The 22,447-nt window shown below is 42.1% G+C and overlaps 3 protein-coding genes across 3 annotated transcripts in view; 2 read left to right on the forward strand and 1 right to left on the reverse strand.

Moving 5' to 3' along the window:
• LOC138019595 (GTPase HRas-like) overlaps window positions 1-4,526 on the forward strand; it is a 15,700-nt gene extending 11,174 nt beyond the window's left edge. The window contains exons 7-9 of the mRNA XM_068866456.1: window positions 654-693; window positions 1,625-1,785; window positions 3,167-4,526. Coding sequence (XP_068722557.1) covers window positions 654-693; window positions 1,625-1,785; window positions 3,167-3,223 — 258 coding nt within the window. The 3' untranslated portion in view covers window positions 3,224-4,526. The remainder of the gene's footprint in view (window positions 1-653; window positions 694-1,624; window positions 1,786-3,166) is intronic.
• A 4,180-nt stretch (window positions 4,527-8,706) lies between these two features.
• LOC138020006 (UPF0739 protein C1orf74 homolog) lies at window positions 8,707-10,644 on the forward strand. The gene has a single exon (XM_068866993.1). It carries the CDS (start codon window positions 8,730-8,732, stop codon window positions 9,618-9,620), a length of 891 nt encoding a protein of 296 aa, XP_068723094.1. The 5' UTR covers window positions 8,707-8,729; the 3' UTR covers window positions 9,621-10,644.
• Window positions 10,645-15,427: 4,783 nt separating this feature from the next.
• LOC138019598 (rho GTPase-activating protein 39-like) overlaps window positions 15,428-22,447 on the reverse strand; it is a 34,083-nt gene continuing 27,063 nt past the window's right edge. The window contains exons 10-15 of the mRNA XM_068866457.1: window positions 21,045-21,171; window positions 20,492-20,605; window positions 19,780-19,937; window positions 19,127-19,279; window positions 17,954-18,062; window positions 15,428-16,152 (exon numbers count right to left, since the gene is read on the reverse strand). Coding sequence (XP_068722558.1) covers window positions 15,958-16,152; window positions 17,954-18,062; window positions 19,127-19,279; window positions 19,780-19,937; window positions 20,492-20,605; window positions 21,045-21,171 — 856 coding nt within the window. The 3' untranslated portion in view covers window positions 15,428-15,957. The remainder of the gene's footprint in view (window positions 16,153-17,953; window positions 18,063-19,126; window positions 19,280-19,779; window positions 19,938-20,491; window positions 20,606-21,044; window positions 21,172-22,447) is intronic.

Here is a 22,447-nt window from a genome sequence, read left to right on the forward strand (position 1 = left end):
CACCTGACTGGCAAAATTTTGAGCTTTGATTTTTATCCAAAGGCCGTTTACTTTGAGTGTAAGTTTTGAATTTCACGGTCCGCCATTACTCACGTTCAAAACTGACCGATTGGACCTCAGACGGTTGGATCCAGGGAAAAGTGACGTCAGAGGCTCACTAGCTTAAAATTTCAGCGTGTGAACGCAGCTTATTATATATGCAAAGTGTGAGTTAAAAAGTCTGAAAGCCCAAAACCCCCGTGCTGCATATTAATTCTGTGGCGTACACACGTATTGCATTCTTAAACTAGTGAGTCTTTGACGTCATTTTCTCCTCGATCCAGCTCTCTCAAGAACATAATGTTAGTAAAGGAGGACCATTAAATAGGAAAATTACAGTTAAAATAAAGAGGTGTCTTTTTGAAATCAAGGCTTAAAACGTGGGTCACTTAATGTTTTGTTAACATAGTTTTGAAATCCAAAGAAAAATATGAATTGATGTTTTGGTCACAGGGGCACTTTAAGGCAGAAATTACTTAAACCTAAAGCTACAGCTTACAATGTGCAGTGTATGTACAAAAGGTGCTCTTTATTTGCTGTAGATACATCCTCGCACCGCATAGCACTTTGGCATGTGCATTATTCAAATGAAAACCTTTTCTTCTCTCTTGCAGATAAAACGAGTGAAAGATGCTGATGAGGTTCCTATGGTCTGTAAGTATTGCAGGATCCACTAGCTGATTTTGCATTATTTTTATGTTACAATTTTGTTAAAATTATTAATAATAATCTTGCTTTCAAGCAAAGTTAATAGTAAATAAACTTGTTCTCTCCATCTCCAAGACAGTGTCAGGCTTACATATGACATTTTAGAACCTATGATCGATGACCAGGAGTTGTGGTAAACAGGAACAGTTACATAAGAGTACTACATGGAGAGAAAAAAGGATGTATTGCTTTCCACTTTGTTTCCAGTACTTAAAATCACCGAGTTTTCATGCAGTGCCATCAACTCAAAACATCGTTCTCGTTTGGGGAACTCAATTTATTAAGCATTCATCGGCTGGGTAGTGGTGTGTCTGTTAATTATTGTATATACAGTACATACACAGACGTGGTCTAATATCATATGGAGTGGCAAAATAATGCAACAGCGAAGAATAAATTATTGAACATCATTGAATGATGATGTGATGCTATTTCATAGGTGTATTAGAAAATGACTGAACCTTCCTTTACAGTTCTCAAATGTTTACCGTCTTTACTGGGCATTTTTAAAGCTATTACTTAACTTACAAAAGCACTAGCTCATACATACTAAAATTTAGTATGTATGAGCTAGTGCTTTTGTAGCTCCGATTCAAGTACGTTTTGGAAACATGTTTCCAAACACAATCGCATTTGTGCCTTTTTTATAAAAATTAAATGCTTTTCAAACGCCTAAATGCGAAGGCGTATCTCTGACCTGTACTGTATGACCATGCACCTTTTAAACTTATTATTATTGAAGTCAGATCATTGAAATTATATGCATCTTTACACATGTAGAAAACGTAAAACCTGTAGGAGGGCTTGTGAGGGGTGAGATGCCAGACAATAATGTTTTGTAATGGTTTTATGAAGTCTTAAATGCTTGTGATTTCAGTGGTTGGAAACAAGTGTGACCTTCCACAGAGGACAGTTCAAACTATGGATGCTAATGAACTTGCAGCAAGTTATGGAATCCCTTACATGGAGACATCAGCCAAAACCAGGCAAGGTGTGGAAGATGCCTTTTACACCCTCGTGAGAGAGATTAGACGAGATGTGAGTACCTGATGTGTTAAATAAAATCTTCTTAAAATAATGTTGATTTGGAGCACTGCTTTAGTGACAGGCAAACATATAATTTGTGCAATTACCATTTGTCGATCAAAAGCTACCCTTTGTGGATTTGACATCAATGCTTGTACACTTCAAACTATCCCACTCTTTTTCTTTGTGGGTGGGGGAGGGGGGTTCAAGAAGTCTAGAAATCAGAATCTTGTCTAGAAAAATCTTGTTTGATTGACTGTTTTTGGAACCTGTGAGGCTTGTCTTTTTTGAATGATCGTTACACTTATTAGCCTGCAAAGCTGATTGTTTTGGAGACACGTGTAAGGAGAAGGGCAGGACTGAGCACTCATACTCAAAAACTGCAAGCTAATAAGGCTACATGTATACTTGCAATGACTGTTTTTGCCCTTATTTCACCAATACAGGTTGAGGGTTTCATCTTGAATTAAATATACTGTAATTAATTGATTTAAATGTACTGAACTGAAACTAAACTAACTTTAGCCCCCTAACATGTAGGATGCACTTGTGGGTAACTAACTTACTGGTCAGTCCACTCAGTCGTTGGCGCCACATCAACGAGAGGAGTTAAATTTGATTCACACCCACAACACAACAGTGTTCTGTCAAGTCTTAGCAACTGTTAGCTATTTGCAACGATGAGCATGCTTAGCCTAGTGTTATTCTTAGTTGGGGTAACTGCAGCTGCTTGTCTTTACTTGAGGAGTAGGTGTGTATTCCCAGACAAATAAAATGATGTGGGAGAAGAGTGAGGTGGCATTGTGTTTCTTATCAAAACCGGTAAACATCTACAATCGTGGTCAAAAGTTGTTGGGAAGGTTGCGGGCATCAGCTCACTTCACACCTAATTCGATTTTTCTAACTATTGGCTGAAGTATTTGGGAAATACCATGCTCTTGTGGCCCCCCTCCCCCCAAATTCAATGTTGGAGTTCTTCAGGTAAGAAAAGTCACCATTTTGTTTCCCTGGAAAATCCAACATTGAAAAGGGGGAGGGGGGTATCTGTAAAATGAAGTTACCTTCCCAACACTTTTGTCCATGATTGTACAATGCAATTCGGTCATGCAGTTCCGGACGTAATTACACCAGAGTACATGTAGATCTGCAGATCCCAGACCCATATGCATTTGGACTAAGCTCTCATTTGCTTGATTAGATATAAGCAGAAGAATAATTGCTTTTGGTCTAGTTAGGTGTCAGGCATTTTAAGGTCAGGATTGGGGCTTATCAAGTCTATGGAGTGCATAGACTGCAGTTAACTTAAGAGAGCACCAATATTGCAGCATTTACAATGCATAGCCCAAAAACCAATTGTTTGTAATATTATCCTTGTGTTATCTTCACTTTACAGAAAGGAAAGAAGCCAATTCCCAAACCGAAGAAGAGTAGAAGGTGTATCATTCTTTAAGACAACTGCCTACTGTCATATTGTTTGCCTTAAACACTTAATTGGAACAAATGTAATGTTTTTCGTTAATCAAAATTAACCATAATTCTGTTTCTTTTAATTTCCGATCAATCTTCACCAATAACTTTCTTCACAAAAGATCCCTTTCTTCCCAGCGTCAACCATCATTTAATGTCTCCTCGTCGCCTTTAACTAGCCTCCCACATATTTTTTGGCCTATGATAAGATTAGAACAGATGAAAAAAAAAAAAAGGGAATAAACAGTAGAGATTGAAAAACAGAAATCATGACCTCACAATGGTGCTCTGTCGCTGCTTAGGTTGAATTATCTTTTGTCCGTTTAGCACTTGAACAGACTTTACTGCACAAAATGACTTTACAATATTCACTGAAAACAGAAACGAGGCTCTGATTTGATAAATTATATCGATGTTAACAAAACGAGTTTTGCGGAATTAAAATCGCAAGGAACATAGTGAACACGATCATTGTTGAAAGCAGAGGTACATGTAGTTGTTTTTAGTTGCATCAACTCTGAAATGATAAATATTCGGAGTGTGAAGAATACAGTGTGTAGGTATATCTTTTTTTAGGTAGACATCTTTTTTTCCACCAATTGTGGTGTCAGTCTGTAATTTTAGTGCAGAATTGCACTTGTGCATGTACAAACCAAACTAAAGATGACATACATTTAAATTTGGTAGCGTTTGAATTCAACAGTGTTCAAGTGCATGGCAATGCACCATTTGAAAACTGGGCAAGTTTCACACTAGCTTTGTAAATTGTTGTAATTCATAGCATGTGGCAACTATGTTTTATTTTCACTCCCAATCAATACAAGAACAAGCGTGATGTCAGAAGGGGTTATAATTTTTTGGGACGTTTGAGGGGCTACGATCATAATCTATATTTAGCGTTAATGGTACAAATTTCTGAATTTGACAGTGCAAACGTGGAGCTTACTGCTGGACGGAAAGCTTTTCGAAAAGCACTTGTAATTCAAGGTGGCGTTGAAGATGTGAAAGATTCTGCAGGTCGGAAATTAATTCAACGCGGTTGGTTCAATGGGAGAGTTAGTTTAGTGGAAAAGTTAAACGCCAAGATGGCCCGAGGTAAACTACAACACTGCCCCTAATCCTTAAACTTGTTGTAATTCTGTTTTTCAACTTGGTTGCTGGGTAACTTCAGTACATTTCCTTGGAAGTTAGTTCATTGTGTAGCCAAAAATCTAATGTTGTTTAACAATAGTTATTGTAATCGATTTGCAGTCTACATTATTGCATGAATAAAAACTGAAAATACATATGTTGTCGACTGCCTTGTTTTTGACCTCAGCACAGCAAACTCGTGTTCTGCAAATGCCACACGTACCAATAGATGGTTTTTACCTGACGTCACAGCAGCCATGTTGGTGCACAGAACGACAGAGAAAAAAGTCTTTTGGGAATTTGACTCCATTATAATGCAAAGCATGAGCCATGATTTGCTATTCTTTTGTGCACCAACATGGCCGTCTCATCACATGATTGAAAAGAATGTAGGTTGTCTCGCCCCAACTTACGTCGCCCCAACCTAACCCTAACTCTAACCGGTTACGGATCCTACCTAACACTAACCCTAACCCTAGACTTAAGTTGGGGCGACGTAACTTGGGGCGACAAGGCGATGGGGCGACACAACCTGACAGCATTGAAAACCATCTATACGCAGCGAGCTCCTACATCTACATGTATAGACCACTGTCATAAATGGCGCCAAAGGGTGGGTTTGGGCGAGGAGACTGCTGACACTTCAGACTAGGTAATTAGGCATCCTCCCCTCATTTTGAAGCAAATATTCTTTTGAAATTTGCTCGTTGTAGCGAGGCGAGAAAGGCTTATTCTTGGGTTGCACGTGACGTCACAAAAAATAAAATACAAAACTAAAGGGACTTTTGAGTTTTTATCTTGATCAGCTACAGGTTGTTTTAAATATATATCTGTTTGCACGTTTTCAGCTCGGTACCGTGCTTCGTTTCGAAAATAGAGCAGTTTGAATTTCAGTTTTTCACAGTGCGTGACATGTTGACGGCTTTCGATGAAGATGCCACTTGCTTAAAAAATCGATTTCCCTCGTTTGTTTGTGGCCTAAACAGCCAATATACTAGGAGACGTGTCTATACGAATGTTTGCTAGCTCATTATATAGCAGAAAGTGTTAAAGACAGCCAAACTAAATTCCAGATGTTTCTGCAGGTTTCCGGCCGCCATGGTCGTGTACTTCAGCAGTACACCAACATGGCGCCTCCATACTAAAGTCTAGAAATTTGAGTAATATCTTTTGCCGAATAACTCAAGTACGGAATATCGCACAGCCCTGACACTCGTATCCGTTGTTTATTTGTTCCTTTTCTAAGACATTTCCATGGTAAGCGATTTATGTTTTCACTTGCGTGACGTGCAACAAAGGAATTAGCATTAAAACAGAAGAAAATTTTATTTGGCCGCCATTATGAAAGAGGTCTATGTCCATATGTTCAATCATAACATAAAGAAAATAGATACGCATTACGTGCGTATGGGTACAGCCCTGTAGTACGCACTGCTGTTCCCTCCTTGTTTGTCACACCTCTATATTGCCTAGGTGTGTCAACTTAGCTGGCTCTTTAGAAAGGATTCAACCACGTTATGTGTGCATTATACGGACGTCTTTGATAGAAGGCTACCATTTGTATAGCACTGTAGTTGTTAGGGTCGAGTATTTTAGCGGCAAGTACAAAAGAAGCACTGTTAATGTATGGAGAGAAAAAGAAGAAACTTTATTTGTACCCTTTTCTTGCCTTAGTATTAATAACTAACTAAATAAAGTAGAGTACTGTCTGCCTGGAAAAACCAGAAGGGCTAGCGGAGCCAGGCAGTGAGTTAACTAATTAAGCAAAAACTGTTGATTAGAATGAATTAAATTACAAGTCGGCAAGAAGGCACAAACTGACGGGCGCGCACACAAAAACACGCACGTAATACAGACAAAGAAAGGAAAAACGGAACTAAAGTATAATACACATTAAATTTTCAACCTCGGATAATGCATTTCGCGTGCTCTGATTCGTTCACTCAACCTCGGTTATCAGCTCATATACCTTAGTTTGACCTTATATGGTAAATGATTGCGCTAAGCGTTGCTAAGCCAACAAATTGAATGGATGAGTGAATGAATGAATGAATGAATGAATATGTAGTTGACCGCTCCCCTAGCGGCTTTTTCAGGGTCAATAAACAACACTTTGTGGGGGACATGCCAGACTTCTTTTTTTCTGGCGCAAATGGTAGCCGTTCAGTTTACTTTGATCTTAACTGAATAACAAGTAGTTTACACAGGTGCCCCTAGAACAGAATGAGTGAGAGACCAAAACCGGGGACTGCGTCCCCTACTCTCCTCGAACAGTGTCTTTTTTAACGTCCCAGGCAAGTGATGTGAGACGGGGCCTACGGTTTATCGTCCTTATCCGAGAAGACTAGAAAGTTTAACTGTTTCAGATGTCATTACAAAGGCAGTTACTAAGTTCTGCTACTTGGGAGGTGTCCTATCGAACTATTGCTCCTTTGACCTTGAAATCGCCGCACGATTGGCAAAAGTAAACTCAACATTTGGTCGCCTTGCTTCAAGATTATGGGACACCCATGACATTTCTCTTGTGACAAAAGTTTCTGCCTATCAAGCAGCTGTTCTAACTGTGTTACTATCTGGAGCAGAAACTTGGACAGTATATCGCCGACATATAAAACAGCTAGATGCTTTTCATATGCGCTATCTACGGAGAATTACTGGAATATTCTGGCAAGATCGTACACCCAACACGAAGTGCTGTCTCGCTGTCATATGCGCGGGATTGAGGCCTACTTAATGGAAGCCTGTCTTCGGTGGACACGGTATGTTGCTCGTATGAGTGAGGAGAGACTACCATGTGCCCTTTTATACAGCGAATTATCTGATGGTGCTCGTAAAGTTGGTACTCCTAAGAAGCGTTTTAAAGATCAATTGAAGAACTCGCCGAGAAAATGAGGCATATTTGACTTCGAAGCTCTTGCAAATGACAGAGGCCAGTGGAAGACAGCTGTTAAGACCAGAGTGCCAAGTTCGAGAAAGCTCGAATAGAAGACCTGAAGGAACGTCGTCGCTGCCGCAAGGAGCGTATATTAGCACAAGGTTCCTAAACCATCGATAAATGCCCAAGTCTGTCACTCTCGGATTGGACTAGAGAGCCATCGAAGAGCCCACGCCTGCAAAGGGGTATGATTAACAATGTTTTGCTTCAAAGCTTGGATCTGTCGCTCACGACAGCCTGACCAACACACAAACACGCTTTCTCCTCAGTTATTTAAAGGCCATTAGTGTTGGTCCGGCGGGGTTTTTGATCCCGCCATATCCAGCACGGTAGTGAACCAACTGAACCAACCGGTCGGCTGAGTCCTACCAGTGTTCCATAGGACAGGCCAGGTCAAAAAGGCATGCTAAGGCCCCAAGAGGTAGCCAAGAGGACGACGTATGCAAAACATGACCTACTCCCAACTGAGTGGCTTCATAGCTCACTTGGTAGAGCATTGCACCGGCATCGCAGAGGTCATAGGTTCGAATCCCATTGGAGGAACCTGAATTTCATGTGTCTGTAACGAGACCATTGCTAAAATTGTCCAGGTAAGTGCAAGGGATCACTTCTCTCTTTTGTCAAAAGATTTTTCTGCTCGTAACTGTGCAAAATGAGGGGTGGTTCACAGGATTAGTCCATGGAGCGGATTCATGAAGGGATCCATGGACCGGATCCGCAGTGGTGGTCCATGTTTTGTATACGTCCACGAAAAGTAGAACTTAATTCTACTTTCGGCAACTGCTCTTGCAACTTGTCTCGCAACAATTTTGACCGTTGCAGGGTATATTACACTGTGAAATGTTTCGTGCAACTTGTCCCGCCTCAATGTAGCCAAAACATTGCAAGACAAGTTGCAAGAAACATTTCACAGTGTAACAGCGCCTTTAAGTTCCACGGTCATGTTACGGCAGATACGTTTGCTGTCTTCAGTGTAATGAAAGATAATGTGCTGTGGTGTAAATAATAAAGGATTTGCAATGGTAATATGAAAAGTCATATGTTTGACTTGCGCGTTGCGTGTTGGCTGTGTGTAGTGTTTTCTCGGTATTAAAAGAATTGCGAACTTTTATCTGCCGAAACATACCTGATCAACGTTGGAGGGCCATGTTCTTTACAACGGATGTCTTCACTGTTATTATCCAAAACATTGAAATAAGTGATATGATAATCATAAATTAATGATATCAATACTAATTTTTACTCTTTTATATTTTAAAATTAAGGTCAATCACAAAATTCAAAATGATCAAGGAACTTTCCCCTTCACGGGGTCCTCCATCACTCTTTTTATCACTGTCTTTCCTCCCCAGTGAGATGCAGTGGTCTTTCGGCCGACCACCTAAGAGGGGCCTGGGCACTAGAGAAGGCTTACAATTACAAGATGGCGGACGAAGAGAGTCTGCTCAGCTTTCAGGAATGGCATGGAATATTTAAGAAATCATTGGGAAAACAATCGAGAAATTGTTACAGAGCATTTATGAAAGATATAGCATTTATTTTTCTAGGCCTCAAACCGTCGCTTTTGTTTGACTATGCGATCGTTGATTCGGAAAATGCTCTTAGATTAATAAGGAGTTTTTATGCGAAAGGTTTGATTTACCGTTCTTTAGACGTCGTTCAAGTCGGTGAGGATATTTTCTTTACTCGTTTGAAACCCTTGGTCAGTTCCCTGAGGAAAGCAGTTGATTGTGAAGAGTTTACCTTGATCAACGTTTCTGGGAAATTGAAAGAGCCACTTGTCTTGGACGACGAAATATCAAACCGTGTAATAGAACAGTTTCGGATTATTGTGGCAACCTTAGAGCAGAAACTGAATGATTCAGCTTTACAGTCACTGCAAGAGGATAACTTATGGACAAATCGGCTCGTGGATCTTCGTGTTTTATTTACGAAAGAGCAGTGGTGCATTCCAAGTGTGTTTGGCTTTCTTCTTGGTTACCCCGTAATCTACTGGTGCGAAAAAGCTAGCGAGGACAATAACCTGAGTTTGGTCCCTCTTAATCGCTACAAGTTAACTTTCAAAGCTTCGAGCCTGTTGTCTTCTCGAATACCACGTTACTGCCGCACAATTGCTGAACGTAGCTGTGGGAGACCCCAAAGCTGTGAACACACGTTGTTTTCATTCACAGCTCCAGTGGCACTTGAATCGAGCTACCAGTCAAAAGTCAGTGATTGGATAAAGAGGATCTTTTCTATGGGTGAAACACTTGGTGAAACACAGCATTTCACTTTTGAGAAAACAACTGTGACTCACGAGCAAGTTTCTTTGTAACAGCCCGGAATGAATTGAAGTGAAATTACTTGTCAACTTAATCGTTCTGTCACTAACAGACTTATTAATCATCACCACCTTGTTTTTGGTAGTTTGCACGGATTTGAAAGCACTTGACAATCTCTTGTGCATTTTTGTGCATTGTTATTGATGTGCCAACAAAGAGGTTACCGGCAGATAAGACAGTCCTTTCATTTGTGCCGCATTTGGCAAATTTGAATGTCAAAGAAATTTGATTATCATTGTCTGTAAATAGTGAACATTGCCATTACAATTTAAAATGTACCGTTTCAAAATGCGCTAAGATCGTCCTGGAATGCCGTCCCCTGTTAAACAGTTGTTTTATCTCCTAGTTATAGGAAATCTCCGCTTTTACTGAAGAATAAGTTTAAACCGAAGGATATAATGTTTCCAAACAAATTTGTTCGAGATTTGTTTAAAAAAAAAAGAGAGTTTATACATATATCAGGAAAACTGATTTTTAAGATCGCTTATTTCCAAATTTCGTGGGCGCGGACATCTTGAATAATTGTAACCTGCGATCAGGCTCTATTTTAGTTTCGCGTGCTACGTAATGTGGAGTTGGCGAAACGAAAAATAGAGCCTGACCAAATTCCTCTTCGAAATTCCTTCCGCCCACCTTTTTTGATTGATTGACATGTCCTTCATCGGCCAATCAAATTTACTCCCATTACACCAATACACGCGTGGACGGCAGATTCACGCTATTTTGTTTTGACCAAAGTTAATTACCGTGGGAGGAATATTATAAACGAATTCGAAAGTTACCGTTGGCTTTTAATAATTTGAGAAAAACACATTTAAAGCATGGGGAATGTTTTCGACGACTATATTGCGGCAAAGGCCGGTGTAATTCTCCCTCCGAACTTCACTGAATATGCAATCTTTTAAGCTTGACATCTTAATTTGTAAGTGAGATAACCTAGCATTTTGTCGTTGGACGGTTTGAAAATAGATTTTTAAAGAAAAAAAAGAGAAATACATTCATTATTCCTTTAACGTGTTTGCCCATGAAGGTTTCTTTGGTGATTTTTTCGGGTAATATCTTCAGTTGCAGTGCACGTGTATTTTTAGAATTGCGCGCAGTAAAATCATGATACGTTTGCCTGTTAATTTTTTGATGGAGTACGAACAGTAAGATGGACTCGCAAAGTTTCTTTTATTGTTGTACAATTGATCTCTCTGGAAACATGCCATTTTAGTTTCTGGAGTGTGAGTTTTAAGTTAAATCAACTGGAAATATTATGAAGTGTGCAAACAAACCGTGTCATGTACAGTAAAGAAATATAGCCGTTTGATACACAGATATTCAAAACATGCATTCGTGTAACCTCCGTTCGTCCTCCTGTTGATATATATGTCCCTTGTCTCATCCAGGAAACCAATATGCATCGGTTTTCATTGCCATTTGAAAGAACCAGCTATTTAGCTTTCAAAACATCAGGGAAGTTTGTGCCAAAGTACTTTCAACCCCATGGCCACAGAGCTCGACAACGGAATCGCTAATTTCACTCGTTCCAGAGATTCAAACCCGATTCTGGACAAGTTATGAGATATTTCAGATGGCATATCTCCATTTATACAAATAAAATCAAGTTGCACCGTCCACGGCATTGTAAGAACAAAAGGGAGCAAATTTCTTCATACACTTATGGCGGATTAGTCTCGAGGACTTCGCGAGAGCTCCGCGCAATCACGATGGCATTTTCACTTCCGGCGTTTCAACAGCCAATCAGATCACGAGTTTGGTCGGCCAAAATTTGGCCGACCAAACGGAATTCTTGAGAGACTTTTGGTCAGGCCCAATTTTAGCGAGCGACGACATAAGAGAACATATGAGCGAAGCTAAAAATGGGCCTGATCGCAGGTTAGAATAATTGTGACGTGTTACGGTGGCCCTATTGTTCTTGCACAAAGAGCTTTTGTGCAATAACAATACCTGCTTAGAGGGTCCCCAGTAGGGTTTTCGGGATGCGGGATTTGGCCTTTTTGGAGCCCGGGATTCGGGATTCTAAAGAAATATGGGAGCGGGATTTGGGATTGCATTTATGGACGGGATGCGGAATTTAACGTTATTGCGAAGCGGGATCCGGAAATCGTCACTTTGAAGCTCCGAGATCCTGGATTTCTGACGGCGAGGTACTTAAAATAAACTCAACTTTCGCTTTCGGAAACGACGAAAATGACCGGATTAGCTGGGCATTCTCCACCGCGCTAACACGTGCCTTTTGTGATCCCTATCATTGTGGCGTGCTCTTTGTCTTGAACTTTGGCTGTAATAAGATCCAGGCCTCATTACCTTTGCTACTTGTAACCACATCACGTTTTTTTACAAAAAGTGTCTCGTTTATGCTGTAGCGCATAGGCCAAAATTATACTCTGGTTTTTTTAAATGTCGGACAGCACCGGCATCGCTGTTCGCGACGTACATGATATTACTGGTTGTGTGGCTCATTTTTATGAGAAGGTAGAGAGCGGAAATAGAAAAGAAGTACACATGAAAGAAGAAAAAACAAAATAAGTACAGAGAGATAATGCAGTTCATTGAACAAGCAAATAAACACCATCGCACAATTTCAGATACAGAAACGACATTTCTGGATACAAACACTGGCATTTACAAAGGCGAAAGGTTCAAGAGCAATTCAGTCCCTGATGTGCGCACGCACTTCAAACCTACTGAAACATTTCAACACAGGCACTTCTCGTGCCACCCACCAGGAGTCCAAAAAGGTTTCTTCAAAGGCGAAGCTCTGCGGACACTTCTCAGAACAAAATCTTCCAAAAAAATATTTGAAGAGCTCATCCAAAATTTTAAATCACGCCTACGTCCGCCTACGTGGAAAAGGTTATCCTAAAAACCTTGTTCAAAGGACCCTTTCAGAAGCGCAATTTAAAACAGGAAACTGGCACTCCTTAAAAAAACCACAGAAAAGCAAACGAATCTTGCCTTTCGTTACACAGTACCACCCAGCAGCGATGAACTTGAAACAAATCCTCATGAAAGAATGGCTTTTAATAGAGCGACAACCATTGTTTCAAAGAAATCTAAAAAAACCCGCCCCTCATATCTTACAAAAAGAGGGCGGTCAATCAGATACATACACGTGACAGCCAAATTACAACTGAAAGGCTAAAACACGCGCCAGGAAGTCGTGTAGGCCTGTCACCCCGGTACACTTACAACCGAGTTTAACAAAGTGGAACATACGAACAGATTCAATTACTACTAATAATGGGTAATCAAGCATCATTTGGGTTCAAAACTGTGATTGCAATTGGATCTTGAAAGTAACAAAGTGTATTCTTAATCAACTGTTGTTGTAATTGACGACAAGGTTTGGACATCATGCTGTGACGTCATTACCGGTATCGGGATTGGCCGATAAAAACGTTCGGCATTTAGGGATGATGGGAAAATTTTGGTCGGGATGGCGGTATTGAAGAACACTATTGGGGACCCTCCGCTTACTCCATCACAAGGTCCCTTCTACTTTAAAACTTAATGAAACCCCTGTTATTTCCTATGATTAAGGTCGTGTTCTATGGGGATCAACCGTTTTTAGCTGGTTGGGTCTTTTCGTGTCCTATTGGGAAAAACCGTTTTCGGTTGATTTGGTTGATCAACTTAATCAACTGGCATCAAAATAGGTTGAAACGGTTGAAAAAGCATTGGCAGCAACCGCTGTCGTTTGCCTGGGCCATTTAAAGTCGGCAGTGGGTACCTGTTGTGTTGCTTTCGGGACTCAACTTGTAAACGCTGAAAAGTCTGGTAATAACTATTCCCAGGAGTTACCGCGTTTCAACCGAAAACGGTTGGAAAAGTACTGGGAAACCTCAACCGCTTCAACCGAAACCGGTTGCGGTTGAAACGGTTGATCCCAATAGAACACGACCTTAAAGTTATTTTTTTGTTGAAGTAGAGGTTCCCTTTAAAAGTTCTTTTAGTTATTCAAATGATGTGTCAACCAATGAGATAAAAGAACTCTTTGAACCAGCACCAAATAAGGCCTACCTTGGCGTTTCTGCAGCTGCAGATTGCCTGCCTTCACTGTAGCAGAAGTCCAGTGCTCGAAATTAGCGGTCGTTCCAGACAACCAAAACGTTTACCGGGCGACTAGATATTGGGAAAAAGAAAAGGTTGGTTGCCCGAAGAAAAGACAACGGAAAAACCAGCCAAAAATAGAGAATAAATTACCTAAACTTGTCGGTTTTCTATTGCCAATGTCCGATAGTAGTGTCAAAGTTAACAAAAATGAAATTTGCCGCAGTTTAGCATTTTCCAGTGTTCTGAATATCTGTGGCTTTCATTTACAAAAAAATTGTCAGATTGGAAAATTCAATGTCACAAATTTAACATGTGGTTGGCGATGGATTTTGAAAATGCAACAAAAAAAAACTCCAGACTTCCACAGGCGCACACTTAAAACTATGGGATACTCAAGCTCCAACGCCATGTGATTGCATCTCGACACGCGTGCATTTAATCGCAGGGGGGGGAAGGGGGTTCCTAAAGGACAACCAAACATTTATCGAGGCAATGGGTTTAGTCACTCTGCTTTTGAGACAGGGACAACGTGGATTTTTTTTAAATTTCGAGCACTTTAAGTCTTTGTAATGAAGCTGGTGGTAAGCTCACCATACAGTATGTCCTTGGGGATTCGCCCAACCAACATGCTGATGTGGCCATGCCAGTGTTTTTGCGTGAGCAAGGCAAACATAATTGGTACTCCCACCTGTGGCGGAACGGTCTTGTTCGGGACATGAGCCATTGGCCCTGCTGAATTCATCTATGAAGGGTGGAACGTGGAGTTCTTCCCTGACGGGCAGGCAGCTGGTATTCTCAACTGCTGTGTGACTGTAAGTAAAGCTATTGGTAATGCTCACCGCTCCGAGCAGACAGGACGTCCACTTCTCAACACATCCAGATACCGCTTCCAGAAATGTGCAAGTGCTTTCTCACTCCATCACGGAGGCCCTTAAAAACTGGCCCACAAGCAGTGCCGAGGCGAGGTGGAACCACATTCGTGACACCCCGCTGCGCCCTGGGGATTTATCAGAGCATCCAACTTTCTGATGACTGTGGTAACATCCACGCCATGTATGCATGACCAATCAAGATTGCACACTTGACGTATGCATCCGGCAACATCATAACAAATGGAGGCTAGCAGATGGAGAGGTGGATTTGTTTGGGCTGAAGGCGCACCTTACTGTGGCCGGTGTTACAGGCAAGTGACCAGGATGCAGTTCACCGAGGATCTTCCAGTGACGACGTATTCTGGGGGTGACACCAGGATACTCTGTGGTGAAGAACCTGTTGGTTATGCCGAGGTTGCGGTGGGAGCACAACTCTAGAAGCCTCCGTCCCTTCTCGCTCATCTTGTCGATACCAAACTGGCCGATGCTACGGGGCCAGGAATCGTGATCACCTTCCACTTTAGCCTGCGTAGCTGGCGGTTCTTTTCGGAGCGCGAGAGATCAAGCCTTCTCTTGATTCGAGATCTCTAGCTTTCCACAACAACAGAACAGGTGCTCTGCATCGCTCTTTACCATGGTTTAACGGAAATTTCAAAATTCTCCAACAACAAATGTTAAATTTTTTTAGACACCAACGGCAACTTTTTAAGGAACGTTAACGCAAATGCTTAACGAGAGGAGTGCCATGATCTTTCCTCTTAGCGACCACAAGGACTCGGACACCTCGCTGATCACTGTACCGGTGAATGGCATTATGAATGAAACGTGCTTTGGACAAATGATAGGAAACAGTCATCGAGTCATTCTGTAGAATATTTACTATTTTGAATTTTAATTATGTATGTACATTGTTTAGTCGTCTTTCATTGAAATATCACATGGTAATACAAACACGAGTGCGAGACGTTTCATGCTGATTTTGCCGCACGGTAATAAGCCAAGAACTGACTAGACGCCTGGTGGGACATTAAATTTTTGCTCATGACTCTTCGGACCGCATTCGAGTGAATCGACCATTTCATTGTTTGCTTCTTTCAAAGCGAGACCAAGAATGAAATGTTTCGGGTTAATACCGATAGTTTAATTACGAATGAGAACTAAGTTTTGTAACTGAGAAAGCGCCTTGGTTCTCGCTTTGAAAGAAAGGCGGGAGTAACTGGCAGACTACCCTGCCATTTTGAAGCTGCACCTCCGAAGAGTCTCAATATTCGGATACGCAGTCGAACTTCGAAAATGGCCCAATGTACCCGAAGCGATCGGCCAACTGCTTTTTCTACTCTACCGCTGGAGATTACTCCTCTAAGCCCAGAATAAAAAAATTCACGGATCTTGGTAGTCAGCGCACTCCTTCCATAAAAGACGCATCGAGGCTCCGAAGAAGAGTTCGGATAAAAGTCATTTCTTTTCTCGTGTTCTCGAAGATCTCTTTCGGATCATCCGACGGACAACGAAGACAGTTCGGCGCCCAAACCATCGATAAGTTATTAACGTCCATCTTGGTTACGGAACACATATTGGGAAGGGAAAATATCTGTTCAGAAGAGTAAAAGAGAAAGAAATACTCAAACAAGTACAAAAACACGATAACATTTTCTAAGCCAAGTCTGCCATTTTAGGATTACTTTGAGTTAAAGTGAGCAGTCTGGCCAGCGCTGATTTGGGGCCCCATGCCAAGATGTGTAGTACGGTTTGACATCCCGAACGATTCGACAATATGTGTTTCCACGCATACCACATTGGGAGCGATTTTGTTTTGGTTTGCACTTATGAGAATTCAGACTTGTAAACTTACTCAGTGTAGTGTTTACGCTTTATCTATTACAGCGGTTATCAGTCGTGGACGACCTATGCCAGACAAGAGCGGCGACTCAACGCATTCCACCTCCGCTCCCTTCGGCGCCTGCTGCACATCAGGTGGCAGGACAGAGTCACCAACACCGAGGTCCTGGAGCGCGCGCGCCATTACTACTCATTCAGCGACGCCTTCGATGGCTCGGCCATGCACATCGTATGGAGCCTGAACTCCTGCCAAGAGAAATCCTTTATGGAGAACTGCGGGAGGGCGTCAGTCGCGTGGGTCGACCGCTGCTGCGCTACAAGGACGTCATCAAGCGAGACTTGCGATCTGCACTAATCGACACCAGTGCATGGGAAGACATCGCCAATCACCGAGATACATGGCGGCAAAGTGTCAAAGTGGGGGTTTCAAAGGCGAAAGCGAACGCTAGAGTCCAGGCTACATACAAGAGAGCGGCGAGGAAAGAACGCGCAGACTCTGCGCGTGTTTCCACAAGGCTCGTCTGTGCCACCTGCAACAGAGACTGCCACTCCAGGATCGGGCTACACAGTCATACAAGATCCTGCCCAACTCCCCAGCGCTAACCATCGCCTCCTCGAGACGAGGATGCCACTATACTTTACTATATACTATCAGTCACACGCGCCCTTCAACGACATTTTTTCATATTTCGAAAGTAAAATTTAGGTGGACGTCGATCAAATGTTTCCATGACCAGTTCTCTTGGCGGCAGTTGAATTCGTCATGGAAACATTTCATTGACGTCCACCTAAATTTTACATTCGAAATAATTATGGAAAAATGTCGTTGAGTGTGACTGATAACCGCTGAAACAATTTTCTTTCTTCGCAAATTTGAAACGAATGAACGAAGATTTTCTCGCCGGTCTCGAAGTTTGAAACATGAGCTCCCTTCCCGTACAAAAACAAGGAGGCAACTACGATAAGCCATGGTAATATTCACCACCTCTTTTGGATTCCCCTTACTTTAAAAAAATGGCGAACAGACTCGTACTTATGGGGTAGAGATTAAACAGAGCGGCTTTCAGTTGAGTAACGTTAGTGACTTCGAGTTATCTCTGAGGGATTTTCAGGCCTGCGCACAGCGTCAACTACGTCTTTGATCTGCGTTGCCTGCAGAGGGCCAAACCGGGGCCAAGACAGTTCCTTTCGCTCTGGTTAATTCTAAGGTAATCAACTGAACACCGCCCTATGACCAATATTTCTTTAAGTAGGGATAGATAGAGCGCTTTTCAAATGAGTGTCGTAAAACCAAAACTAAAGTAATTACTTTGACCAATCAAAAAGGACGGAGACAATCCAGTAAACCAATCAAAACAAGAAGTAATTACACGCAGCTGACACAAAGCGCGGGAAAATGTGGATGCTCGAAACACGATTGGTTTTAGTTGCACTTGTGATTGGATGAAAAAGTGGCGCGGGAACTTTGAACCAATCACTGACTGAAGTAATGAAAAACCAAAGTAATTCGCTAATTACTTTCGACACTCAATTGAAAGCAGCTCAATTCTTACCTGAAGAAACCTAATGAGATAAGAAAGTACAAGTTTATTGACTTCTGGAAGAGACATTGCAAGAGCAACAGCAACGGTGGGGTCATCACAGTTGTTTACACATTCTTCAGTAGGAAAGTGTTAAGGACAAAAAAAATGAAATCGAGTTCACCTAAGGAGATCGCGTCCTTCTCTTGGAAGGAACTAAAAGCGCTGCCACACTCCGCAATTTTTCTTGCACCTTGTGTCGCAATTTTGTCGAGGCGCAAGTTCTCGAGTTGCAGAAAAATTTCCTCGACAGGTGTTACACTGGACAACCTTTAATGCAACTTGCCTTGAATTCGATGATCAGTTGAGTCAAAGAACACTTCATTGGTTGATACCAAAAAGTATTATCATACAAGTGTCAAGACAGAAGTTGCACTACGCAGTGCTTGAATACTCGTTCAGACAAGCGTTGCGCAAAGTCAGTGGAACTCGATACTACCTTCCACAACGGTTTGTCCAACTTGTCTCGAAATGGTTTGGGCTGCTGCAAGGTGTCAGTGTTAGGCAATATTAAGCAATATATTGGGCAATGACAGAAGCTCATCAAGGGCAGCCTCTATCTCCACCCCCTCCCCCACGTAGCCTAGGACTAGGAGTCAACCCTTCCTTTCCCGAGTGGATCTATTTATAGAACACCTCCCTTGGGAGATTCAACATGCCCACTGTTGCAAAAGCCAATCAAAACAGAACTATCTCAGCATCAAGGGAAATATAATACTCTTCGCGGGAAAAAACCTGTTCCCTTTTCATCCCCTTGATGAACTCCTGGCAATGATAGATGCAACAGCTCTCGCAATGGCGTAGCGAGCCAAGGTGCACGAAATATTGCACAGCGCAACAGTGCCTTAAAAAGACCATACATTTACCCTGTCCTCACTTTAAGCTAAACAAGGCTTTCTTCAAAATCGTAGACGAAATATGAAGTCAACTCAAGTCTACAGCAAGAATACAAGACGAATGGACGTTAATGAAGACGGGTAAAGATTTAGATTTATACAAACTTTCATCACCGGCGGCCAGGATAACATTCACAACATTTGTACCCGGAAAAACCCGCACGCACTGAACGCCGCCTCCAAATATGCGGTCCCACTTTCTTTATACAATAAAAATCAACGATAAATACATCAATTTTTCAAAGGATATTAAAACTGTTCCGGTATAAGAGGTTCGTGAAGTTCCCTGAACCAAAGTTTAAGAAGAGAGGCGGGTACATGCGGGTCACTGATATCCGTCGGTATCTCCCATCTGTCGAGTTTGAGTTTTTGAGAGTTAACCTCGTCAATATCGCCTGGAACCCTGGAATTAAAACAACAGGAAACGGTTCAAATGCAGATCAAACTAATAGTGCAAAATGCACTATGACTTTAACCTGCACGAAACACCACCCAGTGTAGCATATAAATTACGATGCCCTTCCTGATTCTGTTTCCGGGGAACAGTGTTGGCTCAGTGTTGGCTCAGTGGCGAGAACACTCGCCTCCCACCGTTGTGGTCCACCTTCGATTCCCTGACTCGACCGACGGCGCCGGCCAAATGTAGGTTGGGTATGTCGCTTCTCTTACCTTCCACGAGAGGTTTAATTCAGTTTTCCCCTATTACCAAAAACCAATAATTTGTTTGATCTGTTTTGGGTTCATGTGATTTTATTTTATTCATAGTTCCCCTCTCCCCCAATTTGGTAGAGCCATCCTCAGATAGATAAGAATGCGTCTTCAGTAAAGTGATGATGACGATGAAGACGATGATGAGCACCTGGGATTTCTTATAAAAGGTGGGATCTGTTGCTCTGATCTTACCTGAATATACCTTCCGTTGAAGCGCCTTGGTGATGCAGTACCGCTTCAGCCAGAGTAGGTAAAATCCAGGGTAGCTGAAGTGAGGGAAAACGCTTGGCCTGTTCCTCCATGATGTCGTCCAGTGTTGCGCCGAACATGGACGGGTTAAAAACAGAGGACTGGGAACAAGAAATAACAAACGATCAGAATGGAGCAGAGTGTAGCGGGATCTCTTTCTCTGCTACTTTCTTTCTCAGCTCCAGGAAAGAAAAATAGCTTTTTTTCGCCCAAGAACCAGAGTGAGACACTGGGCACCCGATCTACTCGGTGGAAAAACCAGCGAATCCTTAAGCGGAGTCCCAGTAGGGTTGTGGAATTTGTCCTTCACTGACAATCCCTAGTTATAGACAGGGTTCATTTACAGAGAGACACCAGAATTGGAAGAGGGCAACTTCAACTTCGATAAGAACAACGTCTTTCAATCTCCTTGGTGACTAAGGGTTTCTATTTTATCCGATTTGCCCTTCTTTCCCTTCCTCCGCCACCTCCCCCCCCCCCCCCAAATTGTGCTATTGTCCTACAAAAAATGGGTTTTGAAAAAACATTCAAACGGTCCACCTTTTACAACTAGAAAACCTGAATCACCACCCGCGCCATCCTCTTCCCCCCCCCCCCCCCCCCTGAGAAATAAAATTTCAGGAGAACAGAGTGACGCTGTAATTCACTCCCATACTTTAGCCTGTTGAATATCATCCACACTTGGTTTCCTCAGACCTCTCTTGGCGCCTGTTCGACCGATTCGCTTGAGTCTCCATGAGCAATGCCGAGCATACTGAGTTACGGGAATCTGCAACGTAAATAAATCCATTGTTAGGTTAGAATCCGATCAGTAGCTCTAGCCACATAGAGTCGAAATCGCACGTTAATTGATTCCGCCGTATTGTGACTCGCCTTAAAATGAATAAACGTTTAAAAAGAACGAATTCAATAAAATGATCTCAATAATACGAGGTCGTCCCCGCAATTTGAAGATTGTCCACAATTCAGCTCCAGCATGAGATTCACCAGAATCACAACCAAAAAGTAATACGCCAATTCCTGAGGCTAAAGGAGACACCTTATGACGTGTACGTAAAGTACCATGAATCTCATTGTGCATTTGTTTTGGAGGTGAATGGCCGGTGGCGGAAAAAACCTCTGTCCAGCTGTCCTGTTAGCCAGCAAGCGACCACGAAGAGTTTAACACAGTGAATTCGCAAAATAAAACTTTTTATCTTGTTCCTAACCTCTTTCCAGTCAGCATCTTCTAGGTGTTTGTTAATATATCCTTCTAAATACGTGTGGAATTTGGTTGACGGAGGAAAGAGCGCCAGACAGATCGCCATCAGCTCCCAGCCACGCCGTAAACTTTCCCTACAAACAGAACAATAACAAATGCAACACGCTACCAGTACGTTGGTCAAGATGATTAAAGGTCCATGATCTCCTGTAAGATCCTACGACTTCTTTTCAATATAATTATTTTTGTTCATTGGGTGTTTTTTGCTTTGTGGGTTTGTTGCTCAACCCTTTCAGTCGCGAGTTTAAGAAGGAGAATAACGTGCTAATTAAAGCACTACAATAGACCATATTCGTATTCTCACAGTTGCATTGGAAAAGAGCATGCATGAAGGAGAGGCTAACTCGGCGGAATTTTTTCAGATGCAAATTGTTTCCAACGCATCAACCTTCTTCGCATGTTCGTTCCAGCCTACCGTGAGAATACGAATAAGGTCTATGGGGCGTTTTCACTCACGTGACCAGCAGCCATATTGGATTACTGAAACAAAAAACGTATTTGCATAAATATAGAGTTCAATTCCCGGAGGCTTAGTTTGGTTCACCATCATGGCCGCCATTTCTTTGTTTTGGAACACCAACATGGCCACCGTGACGTCATGTGAAAAAGCTCTATGGACGGTGACGGTAGAGATACCTAAACTAAAGAAAATGGCGGAGAAGCATAGCGACATTGCAGCCATATGGCGATAAAGCTGTCCACTGTGTGGAGTTCTTGAGTAAGGAATGCAACGAGCTTCATCAGTTTTAGGTTGAAAGCATGGCAAAAAAACAAACATACCAAACATGCGACTCTAAGGGCAATGTTGCGGTTTCTCTTCCCAAATTTAATAGTATAGCTTTGAGTACAACGTAATATTTCTAAGAGTGCCCGAGAGGTTTCCAGACGAATCCACAGCTTCAACAAATAACTGTTGAAACCTTTTTCTTGGAAACTCACTGGAGCAAATGTACCGGCCGGGTTTAACTGAACAAGAAACAATTCATGCGCAGGCAGATTTGTCAGGCGCTTGGTCAAATGAAAAGTGTAATAAGTCGTCATAATAATGAATTCAAAGTTAACCCGATCGCCGTCGGACTACCCGAGGATGCTTCATTACGCAAAAGAACAAAAACAAAAAGAAGTCGGAGCCGAATCCTTCGAACAAAGTAATAATCAACAGTATCAACAGCAGTACCGCAAACAAAGCATTCAAGACGACGACTGAAGCAGAAAGCATTCTTGGTCACAAACACAACACCCAAGAAAGCTTTGATTTACAATTGGCTGATTTGATAGTCCGCGCCGGTTCTGACTGGCCAAAGCAATTTTTTTTTTTTTTTTTTTCAACCTTTCAGCCGCTATTTCAGA

This window comes from Montipora capricornis, chromosome 10, assembly GCF_036669925.1.
Source record: "Montipora capricornis isolate CH-2021 chromosome 10, ASM3666992v2, whole genome shotgun sequence".
Lineage (NCBI taxonomy): Eukaryota > Metazoa > Cnidaria > Anthozoa > Scleractinia > Acroporidae > Montipora > Montipora capricornis.